The following is a 20,177-nucleotide window of genomic DNA, read 5'->3' as shown; positions in this document are numbered from 1 at the left end:
TTATTTTTATTCTGTACTTTTTTATTTGTTTTTTTAGTTTTTGCCTTAAATCAAGTAGCTTGTGTGTTTCAATCAGAGGACAATGTCTCTGAAATATTAAGTGTTTGCAAGGTCAAAATACATGTCTCTCAAGGCCTCGATGCAGAAGACTGGATTACCATGGAAACCTCAGACACCACATCTTGAGAAAATAATGATTCTGAACACCAGTTCTACAAATCGTTTGGGAAAGGCACATTCACACAAACGTAAAAAACAAAGGTTGAACTGAAACAGCTTTATGAGATAATTAATACAGGTGTCACTAACAGTTATCTGCAACAGGCAATTAGACATCAATGTGTAGGCAATTTACAGAAATAGAAAGAAATAATGGAAACGCAGGATTTTTTTATATTTTACCCTAGTACACAAATAATAACATGGGATCTAGTCATTACATGTCGGCCTTTTAACTGTCTTTTAAAGCTCTGTTAAAAATGAACATTGATATAATCTGGTCTGTCCGGGGTCCTAAATACATTTATTCGGAAACACTGATATAGTAGGAAGGAAGATATTAGCATATTTTTGTTATTTTAAAGTGTGCTATCTGACAATAAAGGAAATATCACTTGAATGGCAGAGAATTGAGAAGTGAGACTGTAGAGATATCATCTATACACCCAAACTGCTTAATTCAACTAAAGTTGTTAAGGTGCTTCGAGTGTCCCATTAAGTGGAACAATAAAATAATGTAATTCTAAAGCTTCTATTGTTCTGGGCTTGTCTTTTGTGTAACCATGAGGTCCTACTGCTGCTATTATAATCAGAGATTGAGTCGGTGTCTTTAGTCTTTACTACATCACCCCATATATAGAGCAGGGAGCAGCATATCTTCCAATACAGGGTGGTATGTCCAGAGCACAGCTCTGCGCATGATCCTAGTGTCCTTAGCATAGCGTGAGCATGTCTAATGATGTGTTCCTGCAACATTTTCTAGGGGACAGTTCCCTGGTGTCCCCAAAAGTAGAACACCAGGGAACAAATCTAGGAATGTGAGATAAGAACCCCAAATGGTGTACTGTCCTACTACATTTGTAACTTTTAAAAAAAAATTATTGAGTATAAACATAATTTACAGACAATGCAACAGTACTTGGATAGTGATACAGATGTAATGAGGTAAAGTGCAACTGTACATGCATAGTTAACCAAACAGCCTGTCAGGTGAATACATTGAGTCTAGAAAGATTACAACATAATCGAAACGGGTATTGAAAGACTGTTGCAACTCATGCCTTGGTGGTAGAACTTTGTTCAAGAGGAAACAAAATGGGAACTAAGGATAAACTGAAGACAGATTGAAAATTCAGTTGGGTGTATAAGTGTACGTGTAGGCGTCTAGTGTATATCGGAAATGCTAATTACAATGGGTATGTTGTCTGTCTGCCGATTGGTCTGTTGTTTTTAGAAAGAGCGATCATGGGCCCAACGTGTCCTCATATATGCCATTTGTATGTGTCAAGGAAAAGTGTACCTCTTCCAAAAGGCTAATGGATTAAACCTTGTTGATCCATTCCCGAATCGCGGGGGCTCTTTTCCAACTGTTTTTCTCCAGTTTACTGGAATGAGTACGTTAGCTGCTGTAAGCAGGTGGGTGATCAGTGATTGTGTCAGTCTGGGGAGTGAAGTTGGGTAATGGAAAAAAGTAAGGTTTCCGGTGTGTTGGGAAATGTGATTTCAGTCACCAGGTGTATCATTTTGACAATTCTGGACCAGTATTCGCAAATTGTTGGGCAGGTCCACCATATATGGCCTGTCGTCCCTTTGGGATGAGAACATCTCAAACAGGCTTCTGATGCGCTTGGGAAAATGTTGTGTATTTTTGCCGGCGTGAGGTGCCACCTGAATAATCTTTTGTAATTTCCTTCTTGGGTGTAGGTGCTGATACAGGTTTTATGAACATTAATGAATATGTGTTTCCAGTCATCTGTTAGTGTAAGGTTGAGCTCAGACTCCCAAGAACTTGTGTACTTGGGCAGGGAAGCAGATCCCTCCTTCTGCAGTAACTTATAAGTAAGTGAAAAGTGTTTCATTTTAATGCCACTGGAAGTGCAGTGGTTCTCAAATACTGTGAGCTGTCTGTTCCCTTTGAGAATGTCGGGGGTGGATGAGAGAAAATGAGTTAGCTGGGAGTATCAAAATTGTTGTAGCGCTGAGGGTGGTGTGTCTGCCCTGAGGCTGCTGAGTGGTGTAATACCTTGGACCTTTAATAGTGAGCACAATGGAAGGTATTCACAGGTGGTGAATGCTGTAAATGATTAGGGATTGAGGCCCAGTGGGAACTGTGGATTGTATGTAAGTGGATACAAAGGAGATGGGTGAGGGGATATGCTCGGTAGTTACCTGATTTATGTCCATATTTTAAGTGTGGGTACTACAGTGGGATGCAATGCGTGTACTGGTTTAAGGGATGTTTTATATTTGCAACTTTTATGAGACCTGGAATAGAGGTTGATGGCAGTGGAGTCACAGACTTTCATGCTTGCCCCGGATAGATCACAAGATAAAGAGCAAGGGGGTGACTATCATGAAAGTGCTATAGCAGGTGGCTAGTAAAAGCAATCACGTGGTGTAAATATATCATCAAGGATAGTTTTAATAAATATGACATGTTGGTATTTCTTTTGATATCATTTGGTTTTTATATATATATATATATATATATATATATGCAACATAAATTTACTAGCATGTATAATTCCTTTGATTTTAGTTATAGGAGTATAATATCACTGGTTGCTAACAAACAAGACACCGTGAATCAATACATAGCTATCACTAGAGGTACAAATGATTTTTTTTAGATCTTGGTAAAAGCTCACCACATGGGAGTGTGGAACACATGCTGTTTTGGGAATTATTAGATACCAGAGTAGACAGTGCGTAGAATGCAAAGTATCACACCATCCCAGCTACCATAGTTTACAAGAAAGATTTTGGTTGGAAATATTTACCCTCTTCCATTATCCAAGTGAATAATAAATGTCTCATTCCCAAATTTCTCAAAGGTCTCATAATGATGACGATCCATATTACCTGCAAAAAAATAAATTATAAAAATAGCACTGTAAGTTTAGAAGTTAATTAAGCTGTATCCATAGATTAACTCAAAATAAAATTAATTAAACACTGGTTTTATTGTAAGACTGGGTATTTCTAATGGAATAACTAACACTAGCAAAGAAGATGGAAAGTGCAATGTGAATAACAGAAGGAGAACAGTGGCAATCACAAAGCTCTGTCCCTGGTGGTGGGTCTATCAGGAGAAGTCTTTGTTTGACCACACACTTAACATTGATGGCATCGATGTCATATCGCAGCTTCTTCACACTAAGTGTCTAACGGAGCACTAACTGGGAAGGAGTAGATTACCATTGATTGAAGCCCTTTTATCTGATGGTAAAAAAATTTGGTAGTCTGGCATGAACATAGCCCCCAACGCTATAGAGCTGTTACAGAGGGAAACTTGTTAAACCATTGAATAAGGCTAATTTATTTCTAATTAATTTGAATATAGCTAATATATATGATGAAAAGGTGATGTACCAGTTATAATTCCAATTTGTAGAACTTGAAATGGTGTGGAACTCTTGAGGGAAAAGGTGAAGGATCCAATCCATGGGTTCGACAGGTAGGATGCAAAGTGCAATTTATTTAGGCTGTGAACACAACAACATTGTACATCATATTTTGTTGTGTTCACTGCCTAAATAAATTGCAATTTGCATTCTGCCTGTTGAACCCTTGAATTTTGCTTTATATCATTCCAATTTCTGACAGCACTCAGAATCCCTGACTGCAATTAACGGCACCATGACCACTTCAGTACCTGGAGTCTGTATGAGCAGAGCTGCACATACCGAGTTTAACCCTTTGGCTGCTGGAAGTGTAACTCCACCTGCAGCAGCGTCATGGGGTGTAATCTGTCCGATGAGAACTCTGTGCAAATTTTCAAGCACAGAATGCCATTCACTGGCTGAGAGCGGTCAGTTGATGATCACAGTCAGTGAATGGCAACGGGAGAGGCACCCAGGGTTTGCAGCTCTGCAGAAATGGGTAGCGCTTCACCTGGCATGACAGGAGCCTCAAAAGCCAAGTGGCTATTACCAGAGAACAGGGCCAATTTACTCCTGGTATCAAAATCCCTACAGCAGGCTTTGGGGTTTTTGATGCTTGGAGCAACTCTTGCATGTTGCTCCAAGTGATGATCATTTGCTTGCAAGAGAAGCATGTTGCACTACTTTGTGACATATTATATATATATAGTGGAAGAGGGTATTAAATGGTCTTATAAATGTTACAATTCTCTTATAAATGTAAGTGATGTGTTCTTTTAAAGTGTTGTTCAAGCAGTTAGGTTTTTTGGGGGTTTTCAGAGCACTCAAATCAGATCTTTCATTCTTAAAATTGACAACCTTCATACGTTCTTTACAGCATAACTTCTCGCATTCACATTCAAACAATAATAATAATAATAATAATAAATTTGTATATGATATACAACTTTTCAGTTAAAACAAGGGTTATGTCTCTTTGTCCTATGATGTGGAGATGATTCCTTAATTAGATAGTATTCTGTGATCTTCATTGATCTGTTAACGCATGTACAAACCCCCAAACCCTGTTCAGTCATATTGTGTTCTTTTGCATCTATAATTGCAGGTTAAGAGGAAATTCTCAAAAATAATGGCAGCTGGACATTCGGTAACAACAAGAAAATGAACAGTGGAATATTAGATAGATATTTATAACTGCATTCACAATTTCATTTAAAATGAAATCTTGTTGAAACAGGCCCTGCTTCGTCTTCTGTCAACGCATGTCTAAATATGTCACCAAATACATGTTTGTCTCATTTTCTCATTTTACAGCAATGTAGGATATAATCTATATTATACAAGTACTTCCTGCAGAGAACAGTTTGGCTCCATCTCTTGTAATTGTATCCAGTGTGATGTATTATACTATACTGGGGCAAGGATGAGATTGGTTTAACTGCTTGACAGCCAAAGATGTATAAAGCAAGTCATTAAAACAGTCCTGAACCATGAATGGTGTGCCTGACGTACCACAAAATAAACTCGTTGGATCTTAAGTAAGACGGCAACAATCACCAAGAGTAACAACTCCTGGACCGATGCAGTTGGCATCTCTATGTATCTGATTATTCAAGAATGACTGCTGTCTGTGTTTGCTTAACCAGCTTCACCCTTACTCCTGACCGATACAGATGATGGTATTCAGCGTGCACAAAAGAGAAGTCTGTATGTCCTTTAAAAACAATTGCATGCATGTAAGAGAAAATACAGCAGAATTAGAACATAGCCAAAATAGTTTTTTGGTCAGTGGTGAAAAGTATTAAAGGGACAGCCTTCATGTGTAAAGAGTGTGTCCAATTTTTTGATTTTGCAAAAAGTGCAGATTTCAAAAGAAATTGGCACTGTTATAAATTAACCTTGTTACATCCCGCCATCCCCAGCTGTCAATCAGACAACCAGTAATGTTACTTCCTGGTATGTTTAGTTCAGTGGAGCTAAACCCAATAGGCAGCAATCGCTCAGACCACCTGCCTTGCAAAGACCTCTCATTGAGCTGCATTGGGAAGTCTATGATTGGACAGCCAGAGAAAGTCTGGGCAGAGTTAGAAGGGGAACATTTGTGAAGGCTGCAAACAAGGGTTCTGCAGATTTTGCAAGCTATTTTTAGATATACCGAATATCTAAAATATATATATATATAATTTTAGATATACCAATGAAATTAATTAAATGCTTGCAAGTTTTTATTTGGGGCATATCTCCTCAACATTGATTTCTGTTTATTTTGTATTTGGGCAATGGAGTTACCCTATAAAGTATTTTTGATCCATGAGGGATAAATAGGGATATCTACTTATCTGCTTATACTTCATGAATTTCTGAATATTTCAGCCAGACAGTTCTTTGTTGTTATTTGACTAATCGGTGACACATTTACAGGGGGCAGCAAACAATTCAGAATCCGCTCTAGCAAGTAACAGGATTATTCTAAAAGCAGCTTGATTATACCATAATCTTTTTAAGAAATAAACAAACCCAAAATCAAAGTTTGCAATCTCAGCTGTGCTGTTATATCACCACGGCTTATTCCTGGCAGATACAGAAACTCCCATTCATAGTTTCCATCTATGACAAAGCACATGATAAACCCCAACAACAGACCTATTGTCTACAAGAGCATGCATAAAAAAAAAAAAAAAAAAAAAAAAAAAAAAGACATAGGCTTCCAGAAATTTTTTTACAGCAGCAGCAGCAAACAATACTGACTTGCTCTCTCGCGTGGTACATATTTATCCAATTGTTAGTATGTAAAACATGCCCTTTACTGCAATTGCCTTTACACAGAGTATTGGAAATTGAATATGCACCACTGGATGTGGAAATTGGTACCTTCAACAAAACCACCAATTATTTTACCAATGATTTAAATTAATACTGCAAAGTTAAACTGTGTTATTATGTGTTTCCACACCTAACATTATAGTTCTCGGAATGCCTAAAGGCACACTGTTACCTAAACAGTCTGTAAGAGTATGTCTACAGAGCATACATTTACGATTTGTTATTTTATAAGAAAATAGATTCATCAATTTAAATAGTTTGTCTAGCCCCAGGGATTTATCTGCCATTACATAAAATGTGTGCTGCCTATATTTAAGCAGTGCGTGTGAATGCATGTGAAAGTTTTGTTTGCGTTTGTTGTGTTTGTCCAGATTGTGAATGATTGTATGTGTAATATGAGGGAGTACCTGCATGTGTATGTGTGAAAATGTGCATTTTGTGTGAACATATACATGTGTTTTATGTGTGATAATGCATATGTATGCGTGAATAACTGCCTATACATGTCAATGCATGATGTGTGTGCGTGTAATGTGTGTTTTTATGTGTACACTCAAGATTCTCCCTTTATTTTACTAAACCAAGCGCTAATATTAAAGGGGGGCTGCCCCCACATTAAATATCACTATAATTTATTGGGGTTTGGAGGGAGAGGGACTTCTGAATGCATTTCCTACTTTGTTTTTATTAATAAGTCACAATCAGTGTGCTGGGCCAATGAATAAATATAGGGTTTCTGGGAAATGTAATATTATTATTAAAGTATTGCATATTTCCTAACGTATCTCCATCTCTTACTATTAAGAGAGATACATAAATGAGTGGATCTATAGTGTAAGAAAGATTTTGCAATATAAAAAAAACCAACAACAACCCAAAACATGCATCAACAGTTATGCAAAATTATTTATTTCTTGTTTAGTTTTTTTTAGTTTTTTTCAGTTTTTTTTTTTTTTTAACAATGATGCTGTCCCTTATTTCTTGGGTTACCCATTTAAGCAAATTGTGTGGATGGAAAGCAATGTCATAAATGCTGACATGCTGCGGTCTTTACATCATATATCTGCTTAAACATCTCATAGTACAATATATAATGAATGTTTCACGTGCGACAAGCTATATGATTATAGGCTATCTACATTTGAAATGTCCCAAGAGGACATTTTTGTATTAAGGTCATATTTGGAAGACTGTGCAGGGTGTGGAAAGTAGATGGATGTAATAAACTGTGTCCCCGAAAGGCTGCATTTCATACATACGTACGTGCATACATTTAATGAAATATGAACACTGTCCGAAAAGGGGAGTGATGCTAACCTACTCTTGGATTTGTTCTCATTTGATTTAAGGGGAGCTCTGTTTTTCCGTCATGTAACTGTACCCATTTCCAAAGTCCTCTCAGTTTTTAATAAGGGACTACTGACCACTCTATTTCCAAAGACAGCATCTCCCTTCTCCTATAACACAAATAGAAATATCCAGGCAACAGGATCTTCAAAGTTCCCGTGTATATTTTAAAAAATATTTTTTGCACTTAACAAATCCAGAATGAAAACATGTATTTTCCAAAATGTCTCATAAACACGTTAAGGATCTTTTTACATAATAATCTGGTCTGGAGAATTCCACTAGAACATGCAAATATTTGCAGTTTTTAAGTCACAAAGTTATAGCATTTGAGAATGGTGAATTTATTTAGTTGCTCAACTTACCCATTAAGAAGTCAAATATGGTCATATCGATGAGGTCTAGGAGTCTTGTACCACTGTCATAGGGTGGGGTCTGTTTAACTTCTTCACAATAATCGGAATCAACTTCCCACCTACAATGACAAAAAAAGTGTTACATTTGATTGTGTTAAATAATGTAAAAAAAAAAAGAAAAACTACAAAATACAAAATAGAAACATACTAACAACAAATAATAAAGATAGGCAGTAATAATTTATTGTATCATTTTTTTCAAGGGTCAGCATTTCCACAGACTCTTTACAACAGAAAATGGTTACAAGTAAGATGACGTATATAAAAACATTATATAATATATAATATTGCAAATGCACGGACACATAAGGAATAGGAACCTTGCCATCTAATAGCAACATATACAATAATGAGCATATCACAGAAAAAAAACATAAAAAATAAACAGGAGCTTTAAAAACAAACAAACTGTAAGTAAACAAAAAATTGTAAGAGATTAAAAGAACAAAAGTTCGCAACTGTAGAGCAAAAGTGTGAAAAGAACAAGAAATGAATGCTCAGAAATACGTTAATGATAGGTAGAGATGCAATGCCACATTGAGGCTAGAATCCATTGGAAATTAGCTTAGCACTGAATGGTAGAACTTTAGGCATCATAAACTTTAATGAGATGAAGTGGTTATGGTAGCTAGAGTGTACCTTTGACCTCCAGGAGTGTCCAATATATGCACAGACCCATTAAGTTTAACCCCTTAAGGACACATGGCGTGTGTGACATGTCATGATTCCCTTTTATTCCAGAAGTTTGGTCCTTAAGGGGTTAAACAGGGTATATACCTTGCCTTATCTTTATTTAGACACCCATATGTATCTAACCTTCTGAAATATTCGTCAGAATCTTTCTGAACCATACCAGTCTGGTTTCATATGCACTTTAGTGCTAAGGAAACGTTTAGTAAATACATTACATTTCAGATTGAGAATGAAGGAAATGTTACAGAATAGTCTTGCTTGACTTTACTGCTTCATTAACCAGCACAAATAAACACACAGAACTACCAAGTGACCAGCTATAAGCCAATATGTTAAAACTGATATATACTGTTTTAATATACAGTCCTATGCATCATCAGAGGAATATGTTCAACCCTGTTCACAGGTTCAAATCCCGGCAGGGTTGACTCAGTCCTTCATCCTTCCGAGGTAGATAAAATGATCACCATTAAATTGGGTAATAGTAACTACCCCTGAATGTTGAGCTAAGGTAACATCCCCAGGACACACTTGAAAACCAGAGCAATCTGAATGTACCTTTCCTGGACCCCTTAACGCCATTACGACATTCTATGCCTTCCCCATTATAATGGGCTTTAAAGCCGTTGCGGCGGCAAAGAACGCCATAATGGCTTAAGCCCCCAGGAGCTCCGCGGTACTTACCTCCACCGTGATACACCCAGGCAGCCCTTGCCCAGCAAATCAGGCCCCCGGGGGCCATGTGATCGCTCTTAAAGTTACATATATATAAGATACATATATATAATACATATATTTTATATTTATATACAGCATATACGTATAATTACAATAATGAATAAAATAATAAAATAAATAAAAAATTAAAAAAGAAATGAAATTATATAAACATATGTAATTTCATTCTAACTATATTTTGTTATTAATATATTTATATATATTGGTAACAAAATACACTTAGAATGACATTCTTTATATATCTATCTATATATAAAATTCAAATAACCACATATAAAAAGATAAATATATATAATTACATAAATGATTACATAAGTATACATGTAGAATTTAAATACATATATATTTATATTAAAATTCTACGTGTATATTTAAGTAATCGTTTAACATAATTATGTGATTTTATTAATTAAAATTTGATTGACATGCCTGACAACCCAGGCAGAAAGTGCAGAGAACTTCATTCGCAAGCATTATATTTAACCCTTCAACTTTCCAAGACACCATAAAACCTGCACATGGGGGGTACTGTTTTACTCAGGAGACTTTGCTGAACACAAATATTAATCGTAAATTGTAGTACAATTATGCTATATTCAGTAAATGTGAAGTTTTTTGCATTTTTCACACACAAACTGCACTTTAACTGACGATATTATTGTTGTAATACGTTTTACTGTTTTGATGTTTTGAAACACTAACACAAAATTTGCCAGTTTGGTAATCCTGCCCGGGAATGAGAATTACCCCCATGATGGCATACCATTTGCAAAATTAAGCAACCCAAGGTATTGCAGGTGGGGTATGTCCAGTCTTTTTTAGTAATCACAAACACTGGCCAAATATTAGTTTTTTTTCTTTTTTCACACAAAAACAAATATGAAAGCTAACTTTGGCCAGTGTTTGTGACTAAGTGGCTACTAAAAAAGACTGGACATACCCCACTTGCAATACCTTGGGTACCTTCATTAAAAGTGAGAATGCAATATTAACATTTTTTTTTAGATTATGAAATATAATAGAAATGTTAAATAATAATTTTCTGGTTATTGCTGTATTACTGATTGAATACATTACTAAAGATCTGAGCTTAAGAACTCTAATCCACACAGAAATCAAAGGTCATCAATTTTACATTAATTGCTGTTAATTATTTAAAGACAATTTACAGTTTAATTGGTATTATAATGAACTCTTTTTATCAAAGTTGAGCAAATTCATGTAATGAATCATCTTTTCTAACATGGTATATTTGTTATCAACATTCTTTTTAGAAGCCATGACAGGTGCAAGGATGGATTTATCCGCAAAAGATCGTCGAGACTCGTTGTAGTAACCAATATTCCATTGGAATCTGTGGAGGCCCCACCTCGCAACTTCCAGGACTTTAAGGATCTGCTGATAATGTCTTGGTGGCAGATAATGTATAAAACATTTTTAGAGGCAGGACTCCATTGTTTCATTCTTATGACCTTTGATTAGTGCAGTTATATCCATTTCACTTTATGAGGCAAATGGTATAGAGATGTTACCAGATTGGGAAATAAATATTTGAGATCACACTATATGATGTAGTAAACAAATCTGCAATTGATCCACGCAATCAATCAACAAAGTAGCTTTGTCATCCGGTGTCAGGAGAAATGTGGCAAAGAACTGCACAAGTGCATGTTCAAACTCATCTCTCCGGCTGCACTAGGGATTTAAACCCATGCATGGGCACATCAGCAGTGGTCATCAAATGGGCAGCTCTGATTGGCTGTCTTGCAGGGCAGCATGTTACTATTATTATTTTATTATTTATATACCGTCAGAAAATCCTGTAGCTGTAGGGCAGCATGTTATCATAACGCAACGTCCATAATGCTAAAACCAATCTCCACTACCCACCGTCTCCATCTCCTGGTTTCAAGCGTGGAAGGTCAGTAATCGCTTAAGGTTAGTCAGAGCAGTTTTAAAATGGATAAATCTAATACACATTGAATGAACTTTTAACCTATGTTTGTTAATGCCAGGTTGGATTGCAGTAAACGTTTGGAAGTAATTGATCTGATTTAGATTTGATCATTCCTTAACAAATGTGATATGCAAATATGCCGATTCTCACGGCTGGATGAACATTCGGGGAATGAGTTTCTGTCACATTTGTGTGTTTAAGCTCTGATGAAAAAAAATAAAGTACATTATAGATGGTGTTTGGGTGTTTAAATGCATGTGATACTGTATTCCTATCGTCATCCATAAAGCACCAACACATTGTGTGGAGTGGTACAGTAAGAGGACGAGACATGCAAATAAATTCAACATGACATGTTTGATACACGCATACTAGATGTAGTGGGACCTGCTCCAGCAAGCTTACATATATTAATAGGTGACAGCTTTTTCCTTATAAATAATGTTAGCCAGTGAAAACATGCATTATTAAAGTGTCTTCCACTCTGTCTTCTGATATATTATAAGCATTTAGGAGCCAGGCTGATTTGAGTTTAACGAGGAGAAAAGGGCACATGCTGAAAATGACCAATTATTGGTGTTTTGTTGTTTTTCGTGAAATAAATGTACTGTTATATAGCTACCAGATGCAAGCATACTTTATAAAGCAAAACATTATACTATATATATATATATATATATATATATATATATATATAAAATAAAAATAAAAAAACACAAAACATTTTTAATATAATCTACATCTTTTTATGACAATTAAAAATATTCAGTGGGAGACTGTAAAAATAAGAAACAATGTATACTGCAATCATGTGAATGCATTCAATGAATTAGGTCTTAAAATGATTCTGTAACCAGCTTTTGGATAATGAGATATTCTGCATATTATTCAGAATAGCAAATCCATCAGCTGCGGGAGTATACATGTTTTTTCCATATAGTTCTACAAACCCCCTGTGTGAAGTTTCTTTATTATGAGCAAAACATTCAGTGCACAAAGGCTTATGTTGCATATATGCCTAAAAATTTAGAAGCTGAGTGTAAAGGCCGAAAGGAAGACACCTGATTTTTCATATGACACATTCATTTTCCAGAATGCTTTGTAAGTAGTCTAAGAAATGTATTTTTAAATTTTAAATGTGTAGAACTCATTGCACAACGAGCAAACACTATTTTTTTTTCCAATCCTCCAAAATAATAGGCGCCTTTCAGATAGATTCCACTCATTAATTCTGACAGTATGAGCCTTTGTTAGGAAGTGGGATTGGTTTTCAGAGCTGCATTTTTGTCAGCCAACAATGCAAGACTAATATGAATTATTCCTCTTTTTTTTAGCTTTTTAATACATCAACATGTACTATATGTGGGGTTTATTTTACATATCTTTTCATAGCGAATGTACAATATAATACTTGGCAGGCCTTATACTGCTTTCTATATTGGCAGACTCCACTTAGGCTATGTATATCATGCACTCAACCATGGGAACGTATGAGAACTCAGAGATCTGGCAAGTATTCAGGATCTTGCCCATTTGGTTGGTCTACGTAATGCATATTCTGGCATCTGTGAAGATCCGGGATGTTGGTCGAGATTCTCGTTCCCCCAGATGTTGTTGGTTCTATTTCCCATAATTCTTTGACAAAGAAAAATGGGAATTGTTAAAAACAAGAACTAGAGCAGTGATGGCTAACCTTGACACCATACATTGTTTCTGGACTACATTTCCCATGATGCTGAGCTAGCTTTTAGACTCTAGAAGCTAGCTGAGCATCATGGGCAATGTAGTCCAGAAACAATGTATGGTGTCAAGGTTAGCCATGACTGAACTAGAGGGCCAATGAAGTAGTCTGGGTGCAGTGGTCCTGTCATTGTAATCCTTGAATGTAAAACATTTCCAATTTGTAGAAACAGCAATGTTTACATTGAAGTGTTAAATACACCTCTAGTGGCTGTCTTCATGCTGCTCATAGCAATATTTGATAAGAGGAGTGGTTTGTGGCTGTGCATGCAAATCTCATTCATCTACGAGAAGCATTGGACTGAATGAGATCATGAAGATGGCAACAGGGTGTGCATCTGTGTGTTAGGGTATACATCTGTGTGTGTATACGTCAGTGTTTCTGTGTCAGTGTGTGTGCATATGTCAGTGTTTGCATGTGTCAGGGTGCATGTATCTGTGTGTCAGGGTGTGCATCTGTGTGTGTGTGTGTGTGTGTATATCGGTGTGCATGTGTCCAGGTGTGTGTATGGGTCGTTGTGTATATAAATGTGTGCATATGTGTAGGTGTATTTATATGTATCTGTGTGTGAATATATATAAAGTGCACTTTCCATGGATTATATATTTTGGCTGAAGTAAACACCCAGGCAAACACAAGACCGTGAGAGTGAGTGCTGGACCCACGTGGAGATATATATATATATAAGTATGTATGTATATGGCAGTGTATGTATGTATGTATGTACATTGAACATTAGTGATGTCCCAAACGGTTCGCTGGCGAATAGTTCCTGGCGAACATCGCTTGTTCGCGTTCGCCACGGACGGCGAACATATGCGATGTTCGGTCCGCCCCTTATTCGTCATCATTGAGGAAACTTTGACCCTGTACCTCACAGTCAGCAGACACATTCCAGCCAATCAGCAGCAGACCCTCCTTCCCAGACCCTCCCACCTCCTGGACAGCATCAATTTTACATTCATTGTGAAGCTGCATTCTTAGTGAGAGTAGGGACAGTGTAGCTGCTGCTGATTTGATAGGGAAATTGATAGCTAGGTAGTATACAGTGTCCACTACAGTCCTGAATGACTCATCTGATCTCTGCTGTAAGGACAGCACCCCAAAAAGCCCTACCGCGAGTAGGGGCATGTCTAGTAAACAGTGAGCAGCCTGTGGCTGCTCACTGTTTTAAAAAACAAAAAAAAATAGGCCCCGGCGGGTGGGGGCCCTAATGTAAAATGATGGGGGGGGACCTATTGTCCTCCACCCCTGGACCCCACCCCAGAGCGGTGGGTGGGGGCCGTAAATACTAATAGGGGGGGGACCTAATGGCCTCATCCCTGGCCCCCACCCCTGAGCAGCTGGTGGGGGCCCTGAATTGGAATAAGGGGGGGGCCTAATGTCCTCCCCCTGGCCCCCACCCCTGAGCGGAGGGTGGGGGCAGTAAATACTAATAAGGGGGGGACCTAAGGTCCTCCCCCTGGCCCCCACCCCTGAACAGCGGGTGGGGGCCCTAAATACTAAAAGGGGGGACCTAGAATAGGGATTACTCTATGATGTGTAGATGCTGGGAATTATGGGAACCGCGAGGGAGCATGGTAGTTAGCTCCGCTCCCTCCCTCAGTCCTCCTGTAAAAAGGTCAGAAGGGACACGGAAGGGGGGGGGGGCAAATAGAGGGGAATGGGGGGGACAAATAGAGGGGAAGGGAGAGAGACAAATAGAGGGGAAGGGGGGAGACAAATAGAGGGGTATGGTGGAGACAAATAGAGGGGAGGGGGGCAAATAGAGGGGAAGGGGGGAGACAAGTAGAGGGGAAGGGGGGAGGCAAATAGAGGGGAAGGGGGGACAAATAGAGGGGAAGGAGGGGGCAAATAGAGGGGAAGGGGGAGGCAAATAGGGGGGGAGACAAATAGAGGGGATGGGGGAGGCAAATAGAGGGGGAGGGGGAGAGACAAATAGAAGGGAAGGCGGGCAAATAGAGGGAAAGGGGGGGAGACAAATAGAGGGGAAGGGGGGGCAAATAGAGGGGAAGGGGGAGACAAATCGAGGGGAAGGGGGGAGACAAATAGAGGGGAAGGGGGGGAATAGAGGGGAAGGGGGGGAGACAAATAGAGGGGAAGGGGGGTCAAAAAGATGGGAAGGATGGGAAAAATAGAAGGGAAGGGGGGACAAATAGAGGGGAAGGGGGGCAAATAATAGAGGGGAAGGGGGGGACAAATAGAGGGGGAGGGGGGGCAAATAGAGGGGAAGGGGGGAGACAAATAGAGGGGAAGGGGGGAGACAAATAGAGGGGTAATAGAAACACTGGGGAAGGGGGGGGCAGAGACTGAGGGGTAATAGAAAGACACCAGGTTGGGGGGGGGACAAAGAGACAGAGGGGTAATAGAGAGATAGGGGATGGGGGGACAAAGAGGGGTAATAGAGACAGAGGGGTAATAGAGAGACATAGGGGTTGGGTGGACAAAGAGAGGGGTATTAGAGAGACAAAGGAGAAGGGGGACACAGAGACAGATGGGTAAGAGAGAGACACAGGGAGGAGATGGGGAAGAGAGACACACTGAAGGTTTGTTGGGGGGGACAAAGAGACATACAGTAGGGAAGGTGAACAAAGTGACACAAGATTTGTGGGAGGCAACGCTGGGCTGGGGAAAAAGAGATAGAGAGTGGCTGGGAGAAGAGAAAGAGGCACACAGAGTCTGGAGTTAGAAAGAGACACACAGATGAGATTTGGAAGGGGAGAAAGAGACAAAGTGGCTGGGGCTAAGAACAACACAAAAGGGGCTGGGGGAAAGAGAAATACAGAGGCTGGAGAAGGGTAAAAAGAAGCACACAGGGACTGGGATGAAGTAAAAGATGCACAAGGGTTGCTGTAAGAGGAAAAAAAAGGAGACAAGATACACTAAACAAGGTAAAGGTAATAGACGTAAATTTATGTGATCCTGACAGAAATACACACACATATCTATATCTATATATATATATATATGTGTATATATATATATATATATATATATATATATATATATATATATATATATGCATGTATATTGATGTGTGTATTAGTAACATATAATTATGCCTATAATATTTACACATATAGTAATATACATTTATATATGCATAATACACACATAAATGGTGTGTGTGTGTGTAATGAGCACGTATTGGCCCTGTCTTGTTGCTAGTTGCATACTCATGCACAATAACATATTCAAAGTGAAGATCACATCCATAGAACTTCAAAATTAACCAGATCACTTCATTTTTTTAGTTGTGCAACTGCAGACATTCAGCATTTCAGTACCATTACTAAAATGTCCTTAATAGGCCAAAGTAGTTGTACTGAAACATTGATTACATGCAAATGTACGTCTGCTTAAAATAAAGGCGCTCTTTTGTTTATTTTGAAGCCCTATATGCGTTCCTTCGTTGGAGTAAGAGTTTTCAATTTTAAGTTATTTTTTCACCCTCTATATCAGCACACTATGCTGGCGCGACGCATTATTGGGCTGGTATAGAATTTTTTTCCAGGGCTGATTTTAGTTCCCAGTCCGGCCCTGGGCACATGTAAAATTCCCAGCTGGCATAGCTTTGTTGGAGTTGTACAACTAATGGGGATCTTCCTTTTGGTCACTCTTGCACTAGAGGGGGGCCAAAAAACATTCTTGCACCAGGGCCCTCTCTGCATTAGTTCCGCTACGGAGTCTCAGGATAGTCATCAGGACTAAATAATGCTCTGCATGGCTGAACAATGGCCAATTAATGCACATCTATTTTATAATAACAAGCGCACTCTTTGGTGCAAACACAGTTCCTTTATGATGTTCTCATATGCAAAACAAATTCAAGAGCAGTTTCAAAACACCACCATGGAGTTCATTACTTTCCATGGCCTGACCAAGTACCTATTCTACAGCAAAATATGGGTCTACAGCAGTCTAGGGTATGTTTTTTAAACCACAGATGACATTTACTTATTTTTACTTTTTTTTTTTAAACTGTAATGAAAGCAGCGCATCAGAATCTGAGATTCCAAAGGCGGATTATCTTCTAGAATTTCACAGGAGACAAGCCTGTTAGCACTGAGTGATGAAGGTGAATTCATTCATGTTTTTTAATTAAAGAGTTTTGTGATGCAATTAGTGCAATGACAATAAATAAGGTATTGATGTACTAATGTACATATTTAAAGGACAAATCATGTTTTTAATTTTGCTTTTTATTTGTACTTTTTGCAAATTCACAGTAGAATTTATTATATTGTTATTGGTCTGATCCACAAATACTACCTCTGAAACACACACACACAAACACACACACACGCACACACACACACACACACACGCACACACACACACACACTTTTATACATACAACTACAGAAATATACATATATACACTCATACATGTGGATACATTCTGCAATTTCATTCACTTATAATCCATCTGCTTTATTTACTTGGATGCATAATGACTAATGCATGGAAGAATTCTCCTGAGCATCGCATCCCCTCTAGAGTTATTTTTACTTGACATCTAATTAAGGCAGTGATATTTGTAAGCATTACAGCCAGCCTTGCGTTTGCATACAGTTGCGTGAGCATGAGGCAAAGGAAATAAGTGCAGCATTCTTTGTCTATGTCAGTGTTTTTTACTCTATGGGTACCGCCACGTTTTTTGGTTGAATGCCTTGTACGGTTGCCTCTACACATGCCTGCATTTTTGGAAGACCTCTGTCGGTCAGTTTTTCTACCCCAAGTGCAAGGCCCATACATGCATCAATATTGCTGTGCTGCAGAGAGATTGGTAGGGTCGGTGCTGTGTATTTGCCTCTTCAACAACCTCTTTGTGTGTGACCCAGTGTATGTCTGACTAATAGTGTTAATGGCATCATGTGATACAATAACAACTCTGACTGTATCAGGCTTTTAATAAACTAAGCCAGACATAACTTCCATTACTTAATATGATGCCAGATATTTTTGCTGTTGCTGTATACCTGACTATGTATCCAGATACATAATATCCAGGCATATTGTATGTCTGTGTTTATTATTTAAAATGTAGTATTTTTAGAGTGGAGGAACATTTTTTTTTCCTTATCTCCTTAACCCCTTAAGGACACATGACATGTCTGACACGTCATGATTCCATTTTATTCCAGAAGTTTGGTCCTTAAGGGGTTAAGGCGTGCACCTGCACCCAAGGAAGAGAGATTTGTACAGCTGGCAAATACATACATCTCCTCCTATAGAAACCAAACCCCAAGAGACCCATTCCCTTCTCATAGTTAATTGTGGAGGGTTAACTAAGGCAAGAAGTTGCACTATCACACATGAGAACTGAATTATAGTAGGCCTTCCGGAACTCTAATTCTAAAGATGCCCCTATGTTGCTGTCGGAGGTGGAGTTAATCTCCATATCTCCCTATGTTTTCTGTTTCAATGTGAAACACTGCACGTACAGAATCCAGGCACCATGACCACTTCAAACCAATTAGAGTAGTTCTAAAGATAGGCAGGCTGGTTGGCAGGGATTTCAGGGCTGCGCATGCATAGATGGACACGCCTGCTATGAACACATTCTATTGTGGACCTGACCTCACATCACTTTACGGACCACACAATCTCAGGATGTATGCCCAATCTATTAAGGGAGAGGCAGAATGGAAATAAAGATGTATTCTTTATATGAACAAGAATCGATAAAGAAATGAAGAAGACTGGAGATGCTGATGTGCAGTTTATCCCTGCACATGAAAAATACAGAACGGGGTTTATTTATTCAACAGTGAATCATAAATTGCAGGATTCAGACTTAAATAGCCGAGCCTTGACTATATGAGAGCTGGACAATGTTCTACAAAGCATTCACCATGATACACTGTTTAGTGAATACATCTCTGATGTGATACAATTAGGATGGCTGCAGCAAGGGGTTTTAGCAAAAGCAAATAAATAGATGACACACCAGGCCTGACACCCCACAGCACACTATCTGGGCCTGCCATTCTAACAAGATCTGAAAGGATTAGTCTTCTAAAATCTTATCCACACACAGCTGCCAAGAATGACAAATTAAGCAGAATTCAGGTCTGAAATGCAATAGGTTCATCCTCTGGCAAGCAAACTCTAATCTTCTTGAACATGTCCATATAGAAACCACATAAATGCTATATGCATTCATTTAATCGACATGGGGACGTATCAGTTACCGTAATAGCAGATCAAGCTCTATGTACAGAGGGATTTTAGTGAGAATTTAATTTGTGATGATGTTTGTTTAAAACCCACTCTCTCTGATCTCACAATTTTCTGGATGTCATTTTTATTTTGGAATTATTATGTTATACAATACAAGTGAGATGAATTCATTAAAGTAGGGATTCAGGAAATTGGTAAGGGGGTTGCAAAAATAGCTGACCCGGAAAAATAGCTGATTTGGGTTTTTTGGGACTCCATTGGCTTAACATTTTAAATTACCTTGTCAATCATTCACAGTAAACCCCAACGGGTTGCATTAGTATGGAAAGTTAATTTAATGCATTTCCATATGCTGTTCACTGACATTTACATCAGCATTTTTTTCTCATATATTTGCTTGCTGTATATTTAGGTTCCACTTTGACCAGTGGGTGTGCTGAGTTGGGATCCCAGAGCCAGATGCACAGATCACAATTAAAGCTCCAAAACTTATTTAGAATGTTAAAATAAATATTCAACTTAAATATCTTTAGTTTTAGAATGTGAACAACTGACCTTCTGAAATCAAGCCTATGTATAAAGTCTCAATGACAAAAATCTTTATTGCGCATGGGTTGTTACAATACAAAAGCATTCTTATTGAAGTTCTAATGTGTCTGCCAAACAACAACCAG

The 20,177-nt window shown here is 38.3% G+C and overlaps 1 protein-coding gene across 1 annotated transcript in view; it reads right to left on the bottom strand.

The window, feature by feature from the left end:
* FAM20C (FAM20C golgi associated secretory pathway kinase) overlaps positions 1–20,177 on the bottom strand; it is a 152,908-nt gene that overhangs the window by 7,794 nt on the left and 124,937 nt on the right. The window contains exons 7-8 of the mRNA XM_063430380.1: positions 8,138–8,247; positions 3,000–3,081 (exon numbers count right to left, since the gene is read on the bottom strand). Coding sequence (XP_063286450.1) covers positions 3,000–3,081; positions 8,138–8,247 — 192 coding nt within the window. The remainder of the gene's footprint in view (positions 1–2,999; positions 3,082–8,137; positions 8,248–20,177) is intronic.

The sequence above is a fragment of the Pelobates fuscus genome, chromosome 8, assembly GCF_036172605.1.
Source record: "Pelobates fuscus isolate aPelFus1 chromosome 8, aPelFus1.pri, whole genome shotgun sequence".
NCBI lineage: Eukaryota > Metazoa > Chordata > Amphibia > Anura > Pelobatidae > Pelobates > Pelobates fuscus.
Note: the sequence above shows the minus strand (reverse complement) of the source record. Positions and strands in the feature narration are given on the sequence as shown.